A 25,344-nucleotide genomic window follows, 5' to 3' on the forward strand; every position below is an offset into this window, starting at 1 on the left:
TTAATAAAATCAAGATGTAGATCATGATAATTCATTCTCTTACCATACTAACAGTTTAAACAGAAGAAAAAAGTTTCAATTAAAAAACAAAAGAAATTATGGGGTATACTTTGAAGATGTAACTAAAGATAGGGAAAGATTATTCTTATATCATCACTTACTGATAGCTGTAAAAAAGAAAACATCACTTGCTGATGCAGATTAAGATTCTTAATTGGACTCTTTAAGTAATAGATATCTATGCTATAATTGCCTTTCCTTTATGTGGTTTTAATAAATCCCACGCCTCTCCTGCAGTGTATTTCTTTCGCTTCGACACTCCAATATCGGCAGCATTGCCAATTGGACCTGACCATGCTTGGAATGGTTCCTTTGAATAGGTATATGTGGTTGAAGTGAAAGATATATCGGTAGGAATAGTATCTGGATCAATATGATGCGAAGATCCCAAAGGAGAGCCAAGTTGTCCATCTTGATGAGGTGGAGGGAACTTTTCACTCTTGCTCTTGGCATTTGCATGAGTAATTACACGTCTTCTCTGTTACACATGAAATGACAGAAACAAATTTACTGACTTTACTTTTAAGTCACAATATCATAATCATGCAGATGCAGATTTCTTATATTGTTAGAAAGTAGTAAACAAGTATGTGAAAGAATAGATTTCATCTCTAAACAAAGCACAGACGAAGCTAAAGATGCAGAAAAACATAAAGGCATTAATACAGAAGAGAATTTTGATATTTAATTTGTAAGAAATCCAGGATAAACGAGAGGCTCAAGCTGCTTCTAATTAAGAAGTAGGAAACCATTTTTAGTTAAGCTCATTCAGAAAAAGGATCACTAAAATAATCGCTTTAATTCAAAATACTCGAGACAAATTCAAATATCTTAAGGTACCATTGATAATCTACCACACTTGAGTCGGATTGAGGAAGTTTGGCGACTAAATCCTAATCGGTCTTTCTACTTTGGCCCTGTTTGGATAAACAACTTATTTGCAGATTATAGCATAAGCATTTGTGTATAAGGTATTTCTATATCAAAATACAGAATGAAGTTAAATTGTTTTCATATAAGCTATAAGTTGTTTTCAAAAGCTATCTTGGAGAATTTATGAAAATAAGCTGAAAGTAGTCGTAAGCTATCTTTATAAGTTCCACCAAACAGTCTCACAAAGCTTATGTCTCAAGTAATCCAATCCAATAAGGCCCTTAGTCTCAATCTTTTCATTCCTTAAGCATTCTTAAAGACTTTAAGCTCAAAGCACGTGTATATAGCAATTGTATAAAACAAAGCATCACTAGTATGCTAGAGCTTAGCAATATTAGTAGTTTGTTAGAACATACATCAATATTGGATTGGCGCTCGGCATTGGCTTCGGGAGCAGGCATAGCTTTCATAGCATGTTCACGCGTACGATGCTTCTTTGAGCCATCGACCTGAGCTTTGCTTGAAGCTCTTTGTCTGAAAATTTATACATAAAAAAGCATCTTAGAGATGATCAAACATACCAGGTTGGATAAATCATGACTAGAAGACGTTACCCAAAACAAAAGGAAAACTTTTCACTTATGACTGCTATAAATGTCATCGAGTGTGTTTTGACTGTAGAGTTTATGTTATTTATAAGGCTGTTGGAAGAGCACATTTGTTGAATAACAGAAGGTTAAAATTGTCATTGAATAATGCAGATAATATAATGTTTTTTGGTAATATCCGGGTCAACACCCTACATTTAGTCCTCACAATTGATATCTTCCTTCCACTTTCTCCCTCCCAATCGCTAGATGGTATCTTATTTAAATATATTCAAATACTTCCAATATGCAGAATGGAAACTTAAGAGTAGAAATACCTCCTCACTTCATCGTCCCGTCTTTTAGCATCCATTTCTTTGCTTGGAGGGTATTTTGGAAGACTAGAAGGATCACAAGCATAAGGTTCTGTGGTAAAGAACTGCAAAATGTAGGAGCAGACAAGCAAAGTAGTTGTAACTCAACGGGGATAACACCTGAATCAGATTCAAGACAGTTTTATTTTATAAATTCATACATGGATAAGCCAATATTAAATTGATTTGGTCTGTCTATGAAGTGTCGACTCACTGGTAAGAGCTTGATCTTGTAACCTCAAGGGACATAGTTCTAACTTCCTTGGAGACGGTTGTAAAATGGGCAATAGTGCCACTCTATTAAAAATAATTTCCCCCCTCTTCAATTTTTTTTAAAAAAATTGTACGAGTCACATTTATTTTTAATTTTAATTAAAAAGAAAACACCAAAAATTTGCTAAATCTATTCCAAGATGGGATTCATGTGGTTAAGATAAACACGGCTTAATACAGGAGCATCACCTCTAACACTACATTCAAGATATGACTGACTAGTTCTCCTATAGCAGCAGGTTATAATGGTCAAGCACATTGTTAGTATAGGATATCCAAAACAAGGAGCCAAAGAACCAGGCTCTAAGAAGATTTAATGTAAAGATCAGAATATCCACTGGCTAAAATTGTGGTTAAGGATCATATAGCCTGAAAATTATAGGGCTTCAAGATTGTGGTTAAGGATCATATAGCCCGAAAATTATAGGGCTTCATGCAGCTAAATACGAAGTCTAACCATTCGTATTACAAAGCAGAGCTTCACATATGTATTTTATGGCTTCATTTAGCTCAAAATGCAGCTTAGTCATACGTATCAACAAACAGATCTTCAAGTATGGTATCTATATGCACGGACAATATATCAGTCAAAGACTCTAAGTGGTACGACTACAAAGCTGGGAAATTCGAAAAAACCCACCTCACTTCTTAAAGCATCTGAGGCGGTTTCCCGTTCTACAGGATCAATCGCAAGAAGTTTATCAATAAGGGGTAGAGCAGACAGTGGAAAACCTTTGAATGTCTCTCTTATGCATCTCTTGTATGGCTCTCGAGGTTTAAACAATGTAGCATTGGGCAACTTTGACTTCTTCCAGTATTCATCAGAAGGTGAACCGCATAGTTTGTATATCTTATGCAGTTGCTCCACCTATGCAAGAAAGAAGTCAGATAAGTTATATGTGATTTTGAATAACTTGCTATGCTATATAAATATAAAATTCTTACAAACTACACATGAGTCATGAGATAGGATATAACTAAACATACAATCTAGTATACCACTAAAAAGGGAAATATACCATAAACATAATGATTGTGTGTACACTGTGGACAACGTAATTTGGTATTCAGCATATTTAGGAAAATGAAATGAAATTTCTATTAATATCATTATAATCACTACTCACTAGCATCTCTATATCCTCATAAATGCAAACTATAATTAGACCAAGATTACTGCAACTTAGATAGTTGTGACACAGAAAAAAAGGGAAATGAAAAATCCTAAAAGCCAACAAAATGAGATATGTAAGTTTTCACCTCTGTACGGCCAGGCATAATTGGTTTCCCGACCAATAACTCTCCTAAAATACATCCAGCACTCCAGAGGTCTATACCCACACCGTAATCTGTGGCCCCAAGAAGCAACTCAGGAGGCCGATACCAAAGGGTTACTACACGACTAGTCATGGGATGCCTATGGTTTGGATCAAAAAAGGACGCCAAGCCAAAGTCAGCAATCTTAAGTATTCCTTCATTGTCAATGAGAAGATTTGATCCTTTAATATCACGGTGAAGTACACGACGGTTATGACAATGCTCAAGTCCCGATAGGAGTTGATTCATGTAACATTTTATCTGCAATAGAAGGTGCAGTTTTTTTGAAAAATCAAATACTACAGCTTGAAAAGAAAATGAACCAAATACCAAATAAATAACATAAGTAATTAGTTCAAGGCAAATCTGGTCTAACCTGTGACTCTGTAAACCTGATTACCGGACTTGCAGCAAGTCCGGCTAAATCATGCTCCATGTAATCAAACACCAAATACAAACTACAAGACATCCTAGATGTAACTAAACCTTGCAACTTAATAACATTTGGATGATCCAACCTTCGCAGAATAATAATCTCTCTAGCCATGAATTTAATGCTCTCGGGTTCCAAATTATCAAATCGAACCTTCTTGAGAGCAACAACTTTACCGGTCATGGAGTCTTTAGCTTTGTACACATTACTATAAGTACCTTGCCCAATCTAAAATAAAAGACAAGAATAATAGTCAGAACTTAATTTGAGATTCTACACTACATTAGTTCTTCTTACAAGCTACAAACAGTTAATTCAACCTATACCTTATCGATTTTTTCAAATGTGTCGGCCTTTCGGGGAATCCAACCGGTGAGAGCTTCTCCACAGACAGCAGTGAGCCAAGATGGCCATCCAGCAGCAACCTGTTCACCATGTAAATGCTTAGGTGGATTACTTAGCCTTGGATTCGGCTTTGTTCTTCGAGGCCGTTGAACCCTATCATCACTCTTCTTCTTCTCATCATTCTCAATCTCTACCACATTCTTCTCCGTCGCCAGAGAAGCTTCATCAACCTTGTTCCTGTTAGTTTGGACTTCATCAACCTTGTTTGACGAGGCTTGGCGACCAATCACACATCCCATTTCTTGAAACTATGCTTCATTGTCACTTAGCATTGCTTCTAATTAGAATTAGAATTAAAAAAAAAAAAAAAGGAGTGAGAGTGAGTTAGTGTAATAAAGGTAAATAATGTGGAGTTGTTGTAGTAATATAGAGAGTGGTTGTGTATGTAGTGTTTGTTTTATGGTCTGAGACAAGAAGAAAAGAGAGTGAGATCTTCTTCTTTTTCTTCTTATCTTTGTACTCTCATTTTCAAGTCAAACTACTTAGTATAACTCAATTTCACAATTTACAATACAAAACCATTTGTTTTTGTAGTCCTTCCACACATCAATCTACGGACGGGTAGGATTTGGAGGTGAGTAATAATCTACTACTTACTTTTGTGCTTTCTTTGTGACGTAACGTAACTCCTAAGGCACCATCATGGACAATATATCCGTATTTCACAATCTTTGTAATTTCTTTTATGAAAAAAATTGTAGCTGGAGCGGACTTCGGACACACCAGGGTCAGGATAGACATCAAGACTCGGAATTGAATTCATGAAATATGAATCAATTTTTTATCGGTCGAATCAACCTTCATTAGCTTTACTAAATTATTCCTTGAACAATTTTAATATTTATTATTTCAAAAAAATAGTAAGAAAAAAAAGTATTGAAAAATATGTAATGGAAAAGGAAGTGTCTTAACAACACTTGAAATTGAATTGTGTTTGTCCGGAAGAGAATGATGTCGGGTTATGCTGTGTGTTGCGAGACAACTGACAACCCAACCCATGTGCTACAGGGTATCTTGTTGTAAAAATCAAACAAAAATTCGACAGACACCCTAATAATTTTTCTCCTGTTTCCCCTCTGCTTAACTTTACTTAGAAAAGAAATGATATTTATACGATTAATTTTTGTGACAATTTTCTCTTTCTTACTAACATTATGTTTTGATTTTATTTTCTCTCTTTATTACTTTAGTTTTCATGTAAATTTTTTTTTTTTTTTTTGTAAATTTATAGTTAAATCATATAAATGATTGTTCAAATAACACACCTCCCCCTTATATGGTAGTTTTTTTTTGGATGAATGTGTATTATAGCAGCAGTTAGCTAATACTAACCCTTCTGATAGCAATTTACTGTTTTGTTTCAAAATCATTAATTGATTATTGATTTTGTCAAATTAAAACACAAATTTTGTTAGTAAACAGTTAATGATTATAAATATAAAAAGCAAAATTATTGGTAAATATGAACAAAAAATGCCTCACATTTAGAATTGTCACTTAATTATGGCAGTGGGTCACTGTCCTTGGCATTTTGGATGATTTTTTATTTTTGAGAAACGAGGAAAATAATTACTGCTTAATACTTCCCTTTGTCTCAATATAAATTATTTTAAATGACAATTGAAAACTATAGCCGTTTTTTTATTTTTTAAAACATTCTGATTTATTTTCCAAAATTATTCTTTCTTAACTACATTTATAAATGATATGAGAAATAGAGATCACAATAATTGAAAGAAGAGAAAGTCATAGTTATGAGCATATGAGAAAAAATAAACTTAATACTTTATTGGTATTGTAAAACTGTATAAAATGAGACGGTATTTATTTTTGCTAAAATGGCTTGTGCAACTAACCATTTTTTTTTTGTTGCTAAAATGACTTGTGCAACAAACAATATGACAATATTTAGATCACTATTATTAGAATCGTTCAATCTTCTTGATTTTATCAGGGAAGAGCCATGTAATCTTAATTTCACGATCGAACTATTACTATAACTTAGGTGAGAATTTACATTATCAAATCCGCTCACCATTACAAGTCAGGTAAACCTGATTTCAATTCCCACACCCGATTAAATTGGTGGGATCTCTTGTCAAAGTAGGACGTTGGAACATATTTGTAGAGTTTTGTTTACTTATCTACAAAGGCAACCAACATATTATTTGGCACGACCTACCACTACATGGTTTAACTTTTAACCGCTATACTCATTACTTAATACTCATAATATTTATATTTGAGAATTCAGATGGCCAAGCTTAGAGCTTAGTTCTTGAGACCTCATTTGTCTTTGGGTTTTGAATCTCCTTTTTCACTGCTTTTGGACGTCTCTGCTACGTACCTCCTTGGAGGAGCAGAGCAGACTGGAACTACTGATCTGATTCTCACAGCTGGGGCCATATTGAATCGAGGAGTAGGCGTTCTTACCATGCCTGGATTTTGTGGGACCCCAGTTCTCAACCTTGGAGCAACGGCCATAGGTACTTCTCTATGCTGCACTGTTGAACCAGTCGATGAAGTAGGGGCCGTGGTTCTCACGGTGGAATATGAAGCTGCTGGTGGTCTAAAACATCTATTGGAACTTGCTTGTGAATGTGCTATGGCAATCCTGGATGGGTTTTGCAGCTCAATATTAATTGGTTTGTGTGCATATCCCATGCTCCTATGAGAATCCCACTCAGATTTCAAACTTTGTTCTCCTCCCAGTTCATTTCTACTACTACTGCTTCGAGAGCCGCCATGATTCTGTCTCACATTCTCTGGAGCTGGTGATTGGACTCTTGTCTCATTGCTAAAGTTACAAACTTGGGAGTCTTCTGCTTTTTCTTCTTGTATCTCTCTAATGGTTACTGTTGACCTCCCCGTGTTTAACTGGGGGACAATTTGGTTTGAATAGTAAAATGGAGGCCTTGGTGTAGCAATAGAGAAATTTGGTCCTACAGGGAATGATGATAACTCTTTAGATGGAAAATAGAGATAGCGATCTGGCTGAATCACAGATTGCATTAGTGGATAAATCTGTGGAGCAGGTGGAATAATTGGTTGAATGGTTAATGCCATCATTTGCTGCATAATTTGTTCTTGCTGCCAAATCTGATAAAGAGCCAATTCGGGCGAGAAATTAGAGATTCCACAATGCTGGTATTGCATAGAATACATCCCTGGAGTTGGCTGGGTTGACACCAATGATGTTGTAGTTGACTTTTGCCATCTATGTTGATGATCACATTCCGGAAAGTTCTTTGACCCAGATGATTGTAAGCTTGCAAGGACCCGAGCAATAATAACATGTTCTTGTTCTTCATTGCTTTTAGACTCGGATGAAAATGAGGATGAAGTTGAAGAAGATAACTGATTCTCTGACACTGGAAATAAATTTAGAACAAATAGAATATAAAGCAAGTCCCGGAAAGGAAAGGAGCATGAGCCAGATAATGTCAAATCAAAAATAATAATAGGTAAACTGAAAACAAAACAAAATGAGGTTAGGGACATAATTACGTCCGCAAAATGCTCACATTTTCTCAATGCAGACCAAGCAGCTATTGCCGCATTTTTCTGAGCCTGTTTTTTGGTCCTAGCTGGGTCTCCAGTAAAATGCATTCCAGCAATCTCAACAGTACAATAGAAGTTAGGGACATGACCTGGTCCAGCACGAATAGTCCTATAAACAGGAAGGTTCAGTCCAGCTCGGTGGGCAGTTTCCTGGAGCAAATTCTTGTATACTCCTGTTTCATCCTGTAAACATCCAAACAACAAAATGTTACTACCTTTTAATAATATATATTCATGAGTATTAAGTAGAGCTAGTAGAACTCACTCTAACACTCTTTCCAACACTCATTCTCTTATTGGCTGTGAAATTCATGCGGGTTTCATCACTTTATGTGGGACCATTTCCAAAGAGAGTGACTGAGTGGGTGTGGGAAAAGGAGTGTTAGCATGAGTGTTGCTAGCACTTCTCATATTCAACATTGCAATAGAAGAATTTTAATATGGGGGAAGATAGAAAAGAAATGAAAAGCACTATAATACACTTGAATCCAACAAGCGAAAATATCTAGTACTTTTTAGAGTACTAAAAATGAAAAGCACTATAATACACGAGGGGAAAAGTTAAATTGATAATCTCAGATTCTTCTATTCATTCCATTTGGATATAGAACTATTAAATCTAATGATTCAGACATCTTTTAAATCCTTGAGGAAAAACTATAAACTACAATATATGATAAAAAGGGAACAAAAAGTTTTCTTTGAAGGAAAAAGGGGAACAAAAGTTAGAATCTATTTGTATTTTTTTTATCAGCATCAGGATTGAAAAGTCCAGTAAAGATCTAAATGACAATGTATATTTGGCCTTCATGTTGCCTGTTTACTGGTTAGCGTATTAGCCCAGCAAAGAGAAAGTGGTACATTGACTAAGTATAATTCATAAAAAACTGGGAACTGAGCTTATACGTAATAGATACAAACTGAGTGATTAGTTCTTACTTCATATAGCTGATAGAGCAATATCAGTGTAAACAACAACAACCAAGTTTTAATTAAGTGGGGTCGGCTAATAGATCAAACGACATCATAATGTTCTATCATACTACATATCACTGTAAATAAAGATTAATATTCTAATGTTGGTTATTTTTATAGGATGGAGTTCTCATATAAGTTACCATTGAACCATCTATTTTTAACAGTTATTTCATTTAATTTAAAATATGAAGCTAAAACTATTAATCCCTGACTTCGTAATTCATATCAATTGACACAAAACAGTGGGACCCTATGATCATCTGTTCTAGTATTCAAAATCAAAAGCATTATACGTCAAATTTCTCACCAGAACTCTAGCTGCCAAAGTTCTAGAGGGACCTCTGGTTGCGAGTGTGTTGAGAGCTACCTCAGCTGCAGCATGTTCAGCCTGTCTAAGAGTAGAGCAAAATGTAGGGCTTTCAAAGGTCTCTCCATTGAAGTTGACAGTTACCTTGAAACGAGGAGCATGATCTGGCCCTTCACGAATGCATGAATAGGCTGGCAAATTAAAACAGCTTCTTTGAGCCAACTCTTGCAGCCGGTTCTTATACATGTCTGCACAGTACACACAAATGAACTTGCCAGCAGCCTAAGATAAAAAGGACTTTGTTTTTTTCATAAAGCAAACGAGCTTTGAATAAACTTCTGTTTAAACTATTAGGATAAATAATTGACCCTGCAACAGATTCTATAAATGGATACAATAACTAACAATACTAAATGAATATATGGTAAGCAATTTATCACATACTGTGAGTGAGTTACTATAATATTATCCTCTACATTTCTTTCTCAACATTATTGAGTAGCACAAAACTCAAAGCAACCTAACATTCTATGCAGGCAACTACATGATCTATAAAATCCCAACAGCTTAAAACATGCAATGCAACATCTGAAACATCTCAAATTCTCTGTGATTGTTCACTATTACACCATATTTAAGAAAACAAAACAAATTCTCTGTAATCACATGTGTCAGACACAAAACACACTTTCAATTTGAAGTGTTTACGCTCATTAAATTTTGAATCAAATACATCAACTTTTGTTGACTCAAATGTCGACCAGAGATGATGTAATAAACTCAACACAACAACACAAATAAATAAATCACAGTCGAACAAAGAGACAGTAAAAACACGAAAAATGAAGTAACTGAATCAGATCGAAAATTCAGACAAAAACAGCATGCGAATTGCATTAATAAATAAATTAATAAAATAAAAGTAAAAAGAGCATAAAGCGTGGAATGGAATCAAACAAACCTCTTGAAGGATCTGTGTGTGTGAGGGAGCAGAGTTAGGCGACAAATTTTAATTTAACTCATTTCACTAAATTTTCCACAGAAAAGTAAGTGATGAAAGTTTAGGAAGAAACTGGATAATAATTAATATTAATATTCCTTTATTATGATTTATTGCCTACTAAGCTACATTCATTCATGCTTTCTGCTTCCAGAAGCAAGGCCCAAACTAAACCTTTTTTATTTTATTTTATTTTACAAATGGCAAAATTAAACTTTTTTTTGTTTTTGTTTTACATACCTTTCGATGGAGTTAGTCCACTTGATCCTTCTATAATAATGGACCTCTTTGTAAAAGAAAATAAAATTGGTTTGACATTTGCAATTTTTTACTTCCTCGGTTTTAAATGAGTGTTACTTTAATAGAAAAAAATTATTTTAAAATGAATGTCACTTTTAGTTTTCAATGAAATAAATAATATTACTTTTTCTTTAATGAAAAAAACCAATAATTAATAAGGATAATTTGGTAAAATACCAATTTGTTTTCTTTTAATCGGTGCATTTTTTAATATACTTGTAAAAACCTTAAACAATATTTATTTTGAAACGAATGAAGTATTATAACACTAATTATTTTTTCTCGATTGTGTCATCTAAATAATTACTCCAAATTCAACATCTTCTATTTTATATTCATGTTATTGATAAATACATCAGTACTACATGATAATGATATTTTAGCAAAAATGTTTTTTTTCTTCTTTAATTATACAATTTTCAAAATATGTGTGAAATCATAAGTAAGTTGGTTAATTTGAAAAGGAGAGAGTGTTATATTCACGAGAGTTTATAAGGGAGAATACTTTTGTAAAACAAATTAGAAGTAGTTATAGTCCCAAATTTATTTATTGTTGACAAAACTATAGTCCCAATTTGAATATGGAAGTTTTTTTTTTTTTTCATAATACAAAATCTCTCGAAGAAACAAATTACAAATATATTTTTTTGACGAAAAATTACAAATATTTGGTCTTCATCAAACGACATTTGCATGTCACATTTTTAAGATTTATATACATATAAACATTCCTTAAAAAAAATAAACATATAAACGTGGCTCCATGAAGATATAATTCATAAATAATGTTCGCAAGTCATAACCCGATTGGTAAAAATGTTAGACGTTGTGATCGGGGTTCGAACTTTAATCCCTCTATTTATGTGTGTGGGTTTTCGATGAATATTATCATTTCGTCTATTAAAATTATCATAAACAATGCATAAACTTTTAAAAACAATGCAAATTTGGTTTGCCTTCCCTTAGATTGTTTTTTCTTTTTCTTTTTCTTTGAGGGTTTTGGTTTGGTCTCCCTCTTGCACATATTTTTTTCCTTCATTTTTTAATAATATTTTCTGAGATTGGCGGTATAGGATGGAGGTTTCTCCGGGATACCAAACTAATTGGAATGTCGTGGTTTCCTCCTGATGCACAACTTTTCTCCCGACCTTTCCATAACAAAATAAAAACAATTTAAAAAAACTTATTTTCTCATTCAATAAAAGAAAGAAAAACGTTTGAAAAAAGAAAAGAAAAGAAAAGGAAACACTAACTAGGAGGAAATTAATATGCCAATCACACTTTTATTTCATAATATGAAGTACTTATTGTAAACATTGTTCCAAATTGCACTTCATATTTGATTACACACCAGTAGTAGTGACTAAATGCAAGCATGCGGCATTGGATTAAAAGAAACTTGATTCTTTTCGACATCAAAGAGTAAAACATGATTAGATTGGTGCTGGGCTCCCAATATATTTGGCACCTTTTCATTCGGCACAGCCATAACATTCATACAAAACATATTCCCCTCTCTTGCTTTAAAGGTCAAAAATAACGAGTTAGGAGCCACCTCAAATTTAGAACCTCCTTGAAAATAGTAAGCCATCCCAGGCTTCACGACCCTCTTTGGAACATCAAGATAGCAAAGATCATAATCCAATTTACGTTCTGTAAAAGGATGCAATTTGTACTTGGTTTGAAAGTAATCAATCACACTTTTTTTCAACACGTTAAAAGCACCTTCAACTAAATATGTAGCAGGACTTCCCGAGTCAAAGACAAATCCACCTTCTATACCTGGTTTCAGTTTGAACAGTTCCGGGTTTATTGGGAGGATTTTCCCAGAGAAACTAATTCCCGTACAAACAACATAGTATCTTGTCAGTTTGGTGTTGCCTTGTTTTGTCAAAAGTTGTATGGTTTTGAAGTCTCCACTTGTTTTAGCATCGTTGCCAAAACGCAAGTAACTAGTATGTTGAGATTTTGACGTTTGTGGTGAGTCAAGACAATAAGAGAAACGCATTTTTGTTTCACCTGACAACTGCGTAAGAAGAGATCTAGGGCTTGTGTCCATACCAAATACTCCTCCTATGATATTAGTATCATCCATGGTCTTACCAAATGTAATTCCACTGTTTTGAAGTCCACAACCAAAAACCACTCCTTTGAAACTTACAAAGGGGTGCTTTTTATTAGTAGGATCAGGAAAAGTGAAATTTTCAGATAAAACGATACCGTTACTAATTGCACCTCCTGCGTATTCTGTGGCATAAATACACTTTCCTGTTGGAGAACATTTTTTAGGAATACAAAGTGGGTCGTCACATGAAACCTCCTTAAAAGTATGAGACTTACGATACTTGAAATTCTTTCTATCTTTGATTGGGAAACATTCGCTGCATCCATCACATTGAAGCCATGTGTCATCAGAACCGGTGTCTAGCAACAAGTAAGTTGTGTGTGGCGTTGGTGTGCCAATCCTCATTTCAACAACATAGAAGTTGTCATAATTTTTTACACTTGGTTGAAAAGTTTGTGGTGTTATTGTATTGGTGTTGGACACGAGATAATTATGGGCATGCATTTCAGAGAGTTTGAGTATTCTATTATATTTTTCTTCTTCAGATATATTTTTGGGAAAGAGTATCGGATCAATGTCCACTCTTGGGATCAATTTCATTGTGAAACACATGGTTTCTAGGGGCATGTAGACACAAAACAACAAAACAATGTGTATTACTCCCTCCGTCCCAATTTAATTGACCTACTTTGGTTTTTCACACAGATTAAGAAAAGTGTATAAATAAAGGGGAAAGTGGAATATATTGTATTGGGAATGATAAAAGTAGTATTATTTAGTGTTATATTGTATTGGGAATGATGAAAGTTGTATTGAAAATTGAAATGAGTCAGTTATTTTGGGACACTTTTTTTTAGAAAATGGGTCAGTTATTCCGGGACGGAGGGAGTAAGAAACTATGGTAACCAAATGATGACGCCATTGTCATAACGATCGATGTGTGTTTTACTTGTTGTGAAAGGATTAGGAAGTTGGTAGCTCTCTTATAGGGACTATTTAGCATGGTCAGGTAATTCTTTTTGGCCATCATGATAATGGAAAAAAGCAAGGAAACGGATAGGAATTTATTTATAATTAATTATAAATTAATTTATGGTATAACTTAATTTATGTCAATAAATTTAATATTATTTTATCCATTCTTTAAAAAATCATTTCAAAATGTGATGTAAATATTTTAACTATTTTTTATAAAGCATTTCAACTATTAAAGTACTATATTAAATTATATATGTTATGAAAAATACTAAAGTAGTTTTTATAAAATACTTTAATTATGACAATAATCTTTTTACTATTTGAATAATATTTTTAGTAATTTACAAAGACAATATACTATTTTATAATATAAATAAATTACTAAATAATAATATATTAAATTAATATGACATTTCATTGATTAAATAATAATATTTTACATTCAAATAATATTATATTTAATTATTTTAATAATTAAATATTTATAAAACTCTAATTATTTAACGAAACAAATTAATAAGGATATGGATGTAAAAAACTTCCACCTAGGTGCCACCACGTCATTCAAATTCACCTTAAAATGAGATTGGTGATCAAAAAATATAAAAAAATTAAATAAAAGGACCAAAAAGCTTGTTTTTTAAATAAAAACAAAAAAACATGGGGACATTTACCTAACCAAGCAGGAAAAAATCAGAACCTAAATCAAATGTCAGAACCTAAAAAAACCAAGCAGGAAAAAAAGACGAGACAAATATTTCTAATTATTTTTCAATCTATTTTATTGAATATTTTTCCATTATATTTTATTGAATATTTTACTTAGTTTCTAATTATTTCTCAGTAAAAAAAAATAATAATATCCTTTTTTTTGTGTGGTGTCCGGGATTCGAACCCCAAACCTTGCATATATTATGCATTGTCCTTATCAGCTTAAACTAAACTCACGGGACAAAAAAGAAATATCTAGTTTTACTTTTAAACTAAGCTCACGGGACAAAAAAAAAAAAAATCTAGTTTCACTTAACATAATCTGTGTCAATAAATTTGTATTTTTGTCCAAAAAAAAAATTGTATTTTTGTTTTTGCGTGTGTTAAAAAAAATATCTAGTTTTACTTAACATAATTTGTGTCAATAAAAAAAAATTGTATTTTTGTTTTTTCGTGTGTTAAAAAAAATATCTAGTTTTACTTAACATAATTTGTGTCAATAAATTTGTATTTTTGTCCAAAAAAAAATTGTATTTTTGTTTTTTCGTGTGTTATTTGTCAATAAATTTGTATTTTTGTCCAAAAAAAAATTGTATTTTTTATTCTGTAATAAATTTGTATTTTTGTCCAAATTTTTTATTCTGTAATAAATTTGTATTTTTGTCCAAAAAAATTGTATTTTTTATTCTGTTTTTTTTTTGTTGTGGCCGGGGTTTGAACCCCGGAATTTGTATTTTTATCCAAAAAAAAATTGTATTTTTTATTGTTGTGGCCGGGGTTTGAACCCCGGAATTTGTATTTTTATCCAAAAAAAAATTGTATTTTTTATTTTGATTTTGTTGTGGCCGGGGTTTGAACCCCGGACCTTGCATATTTTATGCATTGTCCATACCAACTGAGCTAAGTTCACAATGATATTCTGTTTAATATACACATGTGCTACTAAGACATTTAACTTTATTTTTAATTCAAAAACTAATTTTCTTATGCATAATATCTCAACAAACCACACATGAATTTTCCTTAAAACCAACCATTCTTTTGAGTTTATAATCAATCAACCTATAGTTTCTATATCATTGTTGTATAAATGCAATTTCATAGTTAATTACTAATTATCTTCTTTTTAGCAAGACCATTTATTGGACAAAATTACGGGAAGCACTTGGGTGACATAATGTCACCGTGACATTAAATCTGGACCACACAACACACATTGTCACACAACATCTGGGTCACACAACACATACAACACATCTGGGTCACACAACACAACACCTTTGTGTGGTCCAGATTTAATGTCACGGTGACATTATGTCACCCAAGTATTTTCCACAAAATTACCCCTGCTAACTTAATTTTTTTAGAGTGCATTTGATTCGCTAAAAAATAAAGGATAAGACATCTCAATTCAAGTTGTACTTATCAAGGACACGACAAACTAGAGATAAGGGACATGATAAAAAACTAAAAATTTTGTCCCTCATTAAACGACAACACATAATTTTGTCCCACATACAAGTTGTCTAAAATACCAAAATAACTTTTTATTCACCAATAATCGTATAAGACTAGGTTTGTCTTGTGATGTTCTGCCTTATGTTGTGCTGTTATGTCTTATGTTGTTCTGTCCAGTACTTACTGTTTAGCAAATCAAACGCACCCTTAAAAATCTAAAATTAAATCTACACAAATATAATAAATTTGAAAATTAACTATCTTTTAGTTAGAACATTTTTCTCATTTACCCTTAACAACCTAATTTTTTCTTCAAATTTAAATTTTAAAAGATATTAATTGTGTTTCGAATCTAGTCAATGCCCAATCTCATAGACCTCAGTCCAATAATGCAGTCAAGGGCCAATAAGGCATTTACGTGCTATAACGGCTCGCATGTATCGGCGAAGAGTCGTGTCACACATGATGATATGTTCGGGGCTCCTCTAAGCCATCCCACCTCATCCAAGGATCGCTATATTTCCACATCATATGGGAAAAAACAAACATATCCATGCATGAGGACTTATAAACAAGGAGTGAATAATCACTAAAATCAAGTATATTATCTCATTCCATAAAAACACCTCAAAGTTCTTTGAAACTTCACTGACTTAAGTGTTGGGGTATCTTTACAGTTACCATCCCCGTCTCTAGTGAAGGATTCCCCTTATCTGAAACAAAACAGATTTGTCCACCGTGCACCACCGCAAAGATCTAAGAACATCAATGTTATCCACAGGAACAAAGTTCTAAGAACCTCATTCCCAGAAACCTTTTCCACCTTTTAAACTTCTACAACAATGGACATAATCAACACCAAAAATAGAACAATACTTGAGTAAATATTTTGGTTATTAGTCAAAAGTAAATAGTAATAAACTTGTTAACTTACTCCTTCACATTTTTAAGTGGAATTGAGTTTTTTTTTTTTTTTTTGAGATGAAAGTAGGTTTTATTAGGTAAAAGGTGAAAGTAAGTAACCAACCATTTATTTAAATATTTAATTAAACAAAATCAATTTAATCAGATTAAAAAGAGAACAATCCCACTGCAACATGAACAATAGTTTATCTTGATCTTATTTGCCAAAATTAATTATAATTATGTATGATAAAATAAAAATACAATTAAACACAATAGAAAAGCGGAAATACGAGTTTAGTAAAATCATAAAAAATATAGAAACAGTTCAAAATAGTCAAAAAAAAAAATTGTTTTCTCATCCAATAAAAGAAAAAGAAAAGAAAAAATAATAGGAAATGAGACAATCACACTTTTAATTCATAATTTGAAGTGCTTATTGTGAACATTATTTCAAATTGCACTTCATAAACAAGTTGTAGTAGTCACTACACAATACAAGCATGTGGCGTTGGATTATTTTCGACATCAAAGAGGAACGCATGATTAGATTGGTGACGTGCTCCCAATATATTTGGAATATTTTCAGATTCTGCAAAACCACAACATTCATACAAGTCATATACCCTTCTGCTGTTTTAAAGGTCAAAAACAATGAGTTAGGATCCACCTCCAATTTAGCTACCTCCTTGAAAATTGTAACCTATCCCAGGCATCGCAACACTGTTTGGAACATTAAGATAGCAAACGTCATAAGCCAATTTACGTTCTATAAAAGGTTGCAAATTGTATTGGCTTTTAAAGTAATCAATCACATCTTCTTTCAACACGTTAAAGGCACCCGCAAGGCCGCAACTAAAAATGTAGCAGCACTTCCTGAGTCAAAGACAAATCCACCAACTCTATTTGGTTTCATGGTTTTACCAAATTTAAATCCTTTGTTTTCAAGCCCACAACCAAAAACCACTGCAGTGAAAGTTGCGAATGGCTGAATTTTATTATTAGGATCGGGGAAAAGGAAATTTTCGGATAAAACAATGCCTTTAGTATTTGCACCTCCTGCGTAATCTATGTCGTAAATACCTGTTGGAGAACATTTTTTAGGGACACAAAGTGGGTCATCGCATGAAACCTTAGACTCATGATACTTGAAATTTCTTCATTTTTGGGAAAAAGTATTGGATCAATGTCCACTCTTAGAATTAATTTCATTGTGAAACACATGATTCCTAAGGGCATGCAGACACAAAATAACAAAACAATGAGTGTTATGGTAAACAAATATTGAGGCCATTTTCAGTACAATCGATGTGTGTTGTGTTTTTTGTGATATGATTATGGAGTGAGATGGCTCTTTTATAGGATCTATTTAGAATGGCCAAAGTAACTCTTAGTGACCATCTAGAATGTGGAGGCCATATTTAATAATTAAGAAAATAAGGGAAGGGAAAGGAAGTTTGACCATCCATATATCATTATTAATTTGTTTTATTGAGTAATTATTACTGTATTTTGTAAAATATTTTTATTATTAAAATAATATATTTAATTATCTATTTATTAAAATAATATTGTAAAGTATTGTATTATTTTGCAAAATATTGTAATTATAGGCGATAGGGTTGTGTTATTATTCCTATTATTTGTTTTATTTTATATTTTTGGTCAAGAAATTAAAAAATATGGTTAAATTATTATTTGTTTTATGTACTTATTTATTAAATGAACCGGTTTTTATAAAGTCCATCTAGCATGGTCAAAGTATGCATGTTTGACTTTTGATGGAAAACTATGTAAGGGAAGGGAAAAGAAGTTTTGACCCATATCATTATTAATTTGTTTTATTAAATAATTATTGCTTCATAGAAAATTTTATTATTAAAATATCAATTATTTAAATAATATATTTATTTACTTACTTATTTATTAAAATAAAAATATAATTAACACACACATATTTATTCTCAATGTATATGATGCAAGACCAACTCAGGTCGATCAAACTGGTAATCCTTAACAACAACGAACTGTATTTATGAAACTCTAACTCATTTCTTCGAGTCAATAATCCATTGTTTATATAAATGAAGGAAAACACCATTTTTTTATTTATTACAATCATGATGACCACCCACATATATTAATCAGCTTCCAAATAATTATGATTACATAAAAATCAATAATATAATGTATTTCTATCAACAAATTTTCAGGGTTTAAATGTTGGGGTTTGATCATTTTCAGAAGGATATAAGGCCTGATACATTTTCCTATCAATTAAATTCCTATAAGGATCCTCCCCCCTCTTCTTGATCAAGTAATCTATGTTTTTCTCAACTTCAGACTTAATCTGCAGGTACAGTTGGTTTGCATTTTCTTTGTCTTTTAGTATATTCTCCATGCCTTTCATTCTTATAGGTTTGCCAAATAGATAGTAAAATCGACCCGGCATTTTTGGTAGAACCACTGGAAATGACAGATTTTGGTTTGCCACCTCTCCACTGTTCTCATCTCTGAAGGTTGAAAAATATATCTTATTCATTCATTGATTTACTGAATAAAATCATATTTCATAAATTGAGATGAAGAGTAATTACCTAATCTTAACCGAGTCTCGATTAACATCTCTGAGGTAATCGCTGACAACCGGAATCTTAATTAAGTCGTTGTAGTCAAGCATCACCTGTAAAATTCAATAAGAAATGACCAATTAGATATACCAAATGTTCATTCCTCTCCACAACAAGGCTTGATTATTTTTATATGAAAACTATGAAATTATGTTGACATTAGATTCTTATTTAATTAAACTTGATATTTCTTTGAAGCATAATAACCAAAACATTCAACATATGCATCTATGATCGGTATATTAAATGATATATATCATTTGACTCAAGTAGAATGAAAAGTCTAAATTATCATAGTTAAAAAAATAAGTTAAGTTGTTAAGAGAGAAAAGAAGAAACTTACTTCAGCTATATCATCTTCGCCTACAGCTCCAAATGGCACAATCGTGGCACCGAATCGTGCTGCCATTCTCACAAATTCTGGATGATCAGGCCAAAACAATTTGTATTCTTCACCCTGACATTATAATTTATAGGAGCACATCAGTAGAACCATCATCAAATAACAGTTCGTGTTGATCTCTTAAGTTTGACATATAGGAAAAATCAACAGAAACAAAAAATAGTACATAGAGAAGGAAATGAACTAATTTCGATTAGTATGTACAAAAGCTTAGTAAAATTTAGATTGAATATTATCCACAAAACTAACCAACACTCTATAAAGTATAAAGAAGGACATGAACTAATTTTTTTAATAATATTATATAGAAAATGGAAGGACATAAAATAACCATGGATCAAAAATACGGTAACACAGAGAAAGATGATGCACCTTAAAATGGAGAGCCTCACGTGCACCACCGGGATATAGGAGAACGTGAGATTTTGTTGAAAGTAATTTAAAAAGATTGCTTGCTGATACAGGTACCCCGCCAAATACCTTCACCCAATCAATCATAGAAAACTCAGAAGAATAACTATCCAATTTTCCTGTAAACAGATCAGGATGGGCTATCCCACGAAGAGCAATACCCTTCTGACTTAGAAATTCATCTATAAGTGAGATAAGTTCTAATCCCATCAACATGTGATAACCGACGAATAAGACAGGACCTTCATCTGGAACACCAGACAGACCTTTTACTATCTTTCCATCCTCCAATGTAGAGAACATCACAGATCCGGTAACAGAACGAAATAATCTGTCATTCATGTCACATCAGTAACATATTAGCAATTTAAACTGATTATTTCCATTTGATTTTATATAGTTAGACAGTTGTTTTACCTTCCATTTGTTAGTTACATGCTAGTAGCCTTTCAGTTTTGTATCATTAGAGCCTCTATATCATTCAATCAGTTCAATAAATATTGAATATTCATTAAATTGATTGAATGGTCAAGAACTATATATAGAAGGTTCAATGATACACATTCGGATAGATACAAAGACACCAACCTGTAATTAACTAAGGAAAAGTAAAACAGAACAATGGAAACAAACTATTCAACTAACTTAATGAAAGTCTAATAAATTGAAAACAATTTGAACAAGAAAAATCAATGTTATCTGGAGAGGCCTCTTCTCTTTGTTTATCTGTCTATGCAACAATGAACTTAGCTAATAGATTTCAAATAAAAACAATATTTGGCAAGCATAATATTGGAAAATCAAATTACCCAACTAGTCGATCCATTGCATATCTGAATTCTGTCATACTGGGGGGAAGGAAGTCCATGACTAAATCATGCCTCCTTGAACGACGGTACATACAAGTCCCTTTGATGATTGTTAGAAGACCAATGCAATCTTCCTGCACTACCATGCACAGCACAATTAATCAACTAAGATGCAGATGTTATCACAGAAGATTACATAGGCTGTAAATCGGTAACTAGTATTGTTAAAACTGTGTAATAAGAAAAGGCTAGCCAGTTCATACCATACTGCAATGTTAAACGGTGTTACGCAGAAAATAACAGCTTAAAATAGATTAAAAAAAACATATCCAAAATCCTACCGAAGACAATCATGTTTGAGGAGTAAACACTAAATGGGTCAGTGCCTGTTCCAACAGAAATTGAAAAGATGGTTCGCCACTTTAAAGGAAACTAATCAATCAAAACACTGTTGGTTCAATTTTAAATGAATGATCGAAATCACATATGATATTAGGTCTCACGTCCATTTAAATTAATGTCGATGATAGGTCATAGGTGTAAGTATATCTATCCGTTACACATACCAAAAGAAGGGTGTGCCCGTTGTCCTTAAAGATACGGATTTTGCAGTTCTTCAATGAACCCGCAAGTCTTTGAGCTTCATTTACACTGGGAAGCATGTTATCATTGCCACTAGAAAGGAAACTTTGTCAATCTTAACACCCAATTTGAGAAAACCAACTTAAAAGTAATGTCTCAATGCGTGTATAAGAACACGAGAGTCCCAAAAATACACAATATTAGTATGAAACATCAAATTTAGAGAGATACTAACCTAGCAAGCACAAGTACTTCAGCTTTGACAGCATGTAGACGCGAATTAGTATATGCAGCAGCTGATTTGAGAAGTTTAATTTTCCAAAGAAGAGTGTCCTTTGGTATAATATTAGCCAGCTCCTGACAACAGATCACAGAGTAAAATTTAATTGCAGCTCAACATAATGCTATATTGTATGAACTTGTAAGAATTTGTCTGGAAAATAAACCAAAGGAAAATGATAGATGAAAAAGAAGGATGCTACTAAAGACTACTACAAAATAAGGGATACTTAAAAACAGTTAAGAGGGTCACCAACAAGGTACCTTTATAATTTTGTAAGTGTGTGTTACCAAAGTTTAGGAGGTATATTAATTACAGCATAATATCAAAAGCTTCTTACTGGAAGACATGGCAGCAATGAAGTAAGGTTGTTTGACAGTTGTTCAATTATCTTTGTAGGAGGGAGCCTATTTTCGATATTGACTAATGCCATCTTCACTGGATCACCTGATGATATGAAATTGTATAATATAAATGAATGACCAATCATAATGAAGAAAAAAAAAACTTTATTTAATAAGCAAGACATGAAATAAGAGGTATATATACATAACAATTGCAAGAGAATTATATCACCATGAAAATGTAAAAGGAAAAGTTGAAAGACTTGAGAAATTAGATGATTTACCCATAATGAAACTAAGAAGAAATGGAACAGTTGCATGTAGTTCTTCAGGCAAAGCCTCCAAGATAGGTAACAATGGTTGCAACTGAGATCTACCAAAGGATGTAGCTGTGGTTGAAAGGTAACAAAGAATTATTATCATGCTACGGCATTGACAAATCATTGCCCAAAAAAATGCGAACAAATTTGACAGAAAGGAATACAACACTGATAGACTCACCAGGATTGACTAAAATAAGTACCAGATCAACCGTTGGATTATGAGCGGCAACGGCGAGTGCAAGGCATCCACCTAAGGAATCGCCGACGAGATAAATTGGCTTCTTTGGGGATAGAGCTTGCTCTTGTTTAACAGCCTCTTCAACAAGTTTCACCAGTCCTACATAAAATAAAAAAAACAAAAAGGAAAAGCTTTCAGTTCAACTACAGATAATAGTATTAGTAGCACACAATAATCATGGCTTGCACATTGAAATTCATTCATAGCTATAACATTCTACAATCAATTGCATGTTCAAATTTGCTTACGTTTTGGGGGGAAAACATTTTTACCGATAAATAAACTTGCATATTCTGATTGTAACCTACTTTCGACACAATATAAACTAATCTAAACACACAACAAATGTTCTTACTAACATAACAATTAACATACTAACATCTGTCATTCACAAAATACACCAAATGTCCTAATAATTAAATGCATCATCAACAAAAACAACATAATAAACTTCAGAAAGTTGACAAAAGCATACGTTAAAAAGCAAAGACCTTCAAATGGTGTTCGATCATGAACAGGAATATGCAAGCAACGAACTTCAAAAAACCTGTTGTGCAAAACGTAAATATGATAATTAGAGGAAGCAAAAATAACAAACTACATAGAATAAATATTCTGTCCAGCACAATAAACTTTTTTTTTTTTTTTGAAGGAAAAAAAAAAGTTTATTTTTACTGACATAAAGAATCAATTTCAAACTAAAAAGATTAATTCAAGGCAAACATTAAACTTAAAGGATCCTAAGATACATTTATCCATATTTTTTTTCAATGGCATACATTTAGCCATAATAATAACAATAAATTGACTCTTTTTTTCTTTCTATTTCGACTTTTTTCCACTATCTATTCAAAATACATACACACAATAAAATACAACACAACACAGCATACTTGGCAAGAGCTTGATGGTGCAAAGAGAGGCCCGATCCAGTGCCATCCATCCCTGCAATAATTAAACGCAAACATTGCACATGTTTAACTTATTCTTCAAATGCAAACATAATAAAATTATTATTAGAGATATTTCCTTCTCCTACATCTTCCCAATTTTCAACTACATTATTTCTTTATTATAATATTTTTAATTAAGGTTTGTCTAATACGTGCAATGTTGCATGTGTTAAAAAAAGCAACTCAAAGTAGCAATTTTTGTTTTAAAATAAAATTTATTTATTAAAAAATTATATTATGATAGAGACATAAATCAATTATCTCTTGTGAAGATTAAACTCAATATCAATTGTCAACACATTTGATTAGTACTACCACTACAAACTTTCTTAATTTTTGTAATTTAGTCAATTTCAAATACAGCTACAAAATACTACACGTGTTAAATGAATTAAAAGTAGCAATTTTTTATTAAAAACAACAATCAATTAGTATTAAAAAGTTATAGAATTGAGGTAAAATACACAAGTTCTAAAATAAACTTACTAGTTTAAACTTGTAACATTTGCATATTACATGAAAACTCAAAGATTAAAGAGTAAAGTTGTTAGGTGCTTACCAGGTAGAAACATAAGGGTGGGAGAAGCTTGGAAAGGAGAAGCACATTCAATTGGGCAAAACCAACGTGGTGGGCCACCATCAAACTTGCAAATATCTTTGGATGCAGCAAAGTAATCTTCAACAGTACGATTCCCATACCCATCATCCCAAAGTGGTGCCAACCCAACTTGTTCTTCATTCTTACTCTTCTTATCTTCTTCAACAACATTATTAGTAGAAAGCAATAAAGAAGGAACCTTACCGTTTTGGTTTGTTTCAACAACAACAGCAGAAGAAGAAGCTCCGTTCAATGGATCAGATTCAGATGACAATATATCTAAGCTACGTGATTGATGAACTTGAAATTTATGAAGATGAAGATATCTTCTTTGAGAATATTTTATGGTGGAAATGGATGAAACACCAAAACCCATTATTGCTGAAACCATGAATGAACGACAAGTGAAAAAAGTTAGCTAGTTTGTTTCTTCTTTATAATAAGAATAAAATGTTACAGAGAGAGAGAGAGAGAGACACTGTACTTGTTATCATGTAGTATGTATATGGGTATATGTCAGAATCAGAATCACGTGAAGTGAAACTATGTACTAAAACAGGGGATGATGAGGAGCGAAAATGAAGGCAACAAATAGAAAAGGAAAAGCGTGGTGTGTTTGTTTATCATGTAATGTATCACACAATAATCGACGTGCATTAAAATCAGACAATTATCCTCCTTCCTTCATCAACCCCATTCATTATTACTAACACTTTCCGTGTAGTAATTCTTTATCACTCTTTAAGGTTGTGTTGTGTACCAGTTGTGAAATAGTAGTCATTAAAATCATTTGGTTTTAATCAAGTTTTAAACATATGTCTAATAGTATATTTTTTTGAAAAATAATTATCTTATTAGCAACAAAGTGAAAAGAGACTAATAATTGAGAACTTTTTATTAAATTAAGGGTTATGCTAACTTGGGTTAAACACACAAGTTAGCTTAAGTTAAAAGTAGTTTAATAACCGGTGAAATTTTTTATTCTTAGGTAAGAGAAGAAGGAAAAAGATATGGGTAATGCTAACTATTATCCGAGACACTCCTTAAAGAAAACAAAAGTATAAAATTTTATATTGAAAAGAGTATTCTTTACACTTTTAAAAGTTTTCCAAAAGATATTTGGGCAAGATAGAGCAACTTCTTTTTTTAAAGAAGCAAAATCAACTCACCTAAATTGACAACGGTAAAAA

The 25,344-nt window shown here is 32.4% G+C and overlaps 4 protein-coding genes across 4 annotated transcripts; all 4 read right to left on the reverse strand.

Moving 5' to 3' along the window:
* LOC146911474 (putative serine/threonine-protein kinase At1g54610) lies at positions 1-4,824 on the reverse strand. Its single transcript, XM_085725122.1, has 7 exons — positions 4,244-4,824; positions 3,861-4,145; positions 3,428-3,745; positions 2,808-3,035; positions 1,859-1,959; positions 1,350-1,467; positions 1-538 (listed from the first exon to the last, which is right to left on the reverse strand). The coding sequence occupies exons 1-7, from the start codon at positions 4,559-4,561 to the stop codon at positions 239-241; spliced, it is 1,668 nt and encodes a 555-aa protein (XP_085581248.1). The 5' UTR covers positions 4,562-4,824; the 3' UTR covers positions 1-238.
* Positions 4,825-6,288: 1,464 nt separating this feature from the next.
* Positions 6,289-10,253, reverse strand: LOC146911475 (uncharacterized). The gene is made up of 4 exons (XM_085725123.1): positions 10,130-10,253; positions 9,169-9,416; positions 7,847-8,066; positions 6,289-7,693 (listed from the first exon to the last, which is right to left on the reverse strand). The coding sequence occupies exons 2-4, from the start codon at positions 9,412-9,414 to the stop codon at positions 6,609-6,611; spliced, it is 1,551 nt and encodes a 516-aa protein (XP_085581249.1). The 5' UTR covers positions 9,415-9,416; positions 10,130-10,253; the 3' UTR covers positions 6,289-6,608.
* Positions 10,254-11,731: 1,478 nt separating this feature from the next.
* Positions 11,732-13,186, reverse strand: LOC146911476 (aspartic proteinase nepenthesin-2-like). The gene has a single exon (XM_085725124.1). It carries the CDS (start codon positions 13,158-13,160, stop codon positions 11,832-11,834), a length of 1,329 nt encoding a protein of 442 aa, XP_085581250.1. The 5' UTR covers positions 13,161-13,186; the 3' UTR covers positions 11,732-11,831.
* Positions 13,187-18,634: 5,448 nt separating this feature from the next.
* On the reverse strand, positions 18,635-24,812 carry PES1 (Esterase/lipase/thioesterase family protein). The gene is made up of 13 exons (XM_085725125.1): positions 24,116-24,812; positions 23,497-23,548; positions 23,095-23,150; positions 22,544-22,702; positions 22,327-22,431; positions 22,039-22,145; positions 21,654-21,775; positions 21,403-21,511; positions 20,837-20,970; positions 19,989-20,358; positions 19,557-19,670; positions 19,181-19,266; positions 18,635-19,096 (listed from the first exon to the last, which is right to left on the reverse strand). Exons 1-13 carry the CDS (start codon positions 24,543-24,545, stop codon positions 18,793-18,795), a joined length of 2,148 nt encoding a protein of 715 aa, XP_085581251.1. The 5' UTR covers positions 24,546-24,812; the 3' UTR covers positions 18,635-18,792.
* Positions 24,813-25,344: the final 532 nt, after the last annotated feature.

Source organism: Medicago sativa, chromosome 7, assembly GCF_051527215.1.
Source record: "Medicago sativa cultivar Bolivia chromosome 7, Bolivia_mono, whole genome shotgun sequence".
NCBI classification, from domain to species: Eukaryota; Viridiplantae; Streptophyta; class Magnoliopsida; order Fabales; family Fabaceae; genus Medicago; species Medicago sativa.

Coding starts and splice junctions, on each gene's coding strand:
- LOC146911474 (XM_085725122.1), bottom strand. CDS start 4,561: ATGGGATGTGTGATTGGTCGCCAAGCCTCGTCAAACAAGGTTGATGAA. Junction 4,146..4,243: donor CATTTGAAAAAATCGATAAG/GTATAGGTTGAA, acceptor CTTTTATTTTAG/ATTGGGCAAGGTACTTATAG. Junction 539..1,349: donor AGCGCCAATCCAATATTGAT/GTATGTTCTAAC, acceptor CATGTGTAACAG/AGAAGACGTGTAATTACTCA.
- LOC146911475 (XM_085725123.1), bottom strand. CDS start 9,414: ATGTATAAGAACCGGCTGCAAGAGTTGGCTCAAAGAAGCTGTTTTAAT. Junction 8,067..9,168: donor CTTTGGCAGCTAGAGTTCTG/GTGAGAAATTTG, acceptor GGATGTTTACAG/GATGAAACAGGAGTATACAA. Junction 7,694..7,846: donor TTGGTCTGCATTGAGAAAAT/GTGAGCATTTTG, acceptor ATTTATTTCCAG/TGTCAGAGAATCAGTTATCT.
- LOC146911476 (XM_085725124.1), bottom strand. CDS start 13,160: ATGCCCCTAGAAACCATGTGTTTCACAATGAAATTGATCCCAAGAGTG.
- PES1 (XM_085725125.1), bottom strand. CDS start 24,545: ATGGTTTCAGCAATAATGGGTTTTGGTGTTTCATCCATTTCCACCATA. Junction 23,549..24,115: donor CACCCTTATGTTTCTACCTG/GTAAGCACCTAA, acceptor TAATTATTGCAG/GGATGGATGGCACTGGATCG. Junction 23,151..23,496: donor CACCATCAAGCTCTTGCCAA/GTATGCTGTGTT, acceptor TTTGCACAACAG/GTTTTTTGAAGTTCGTTGCT.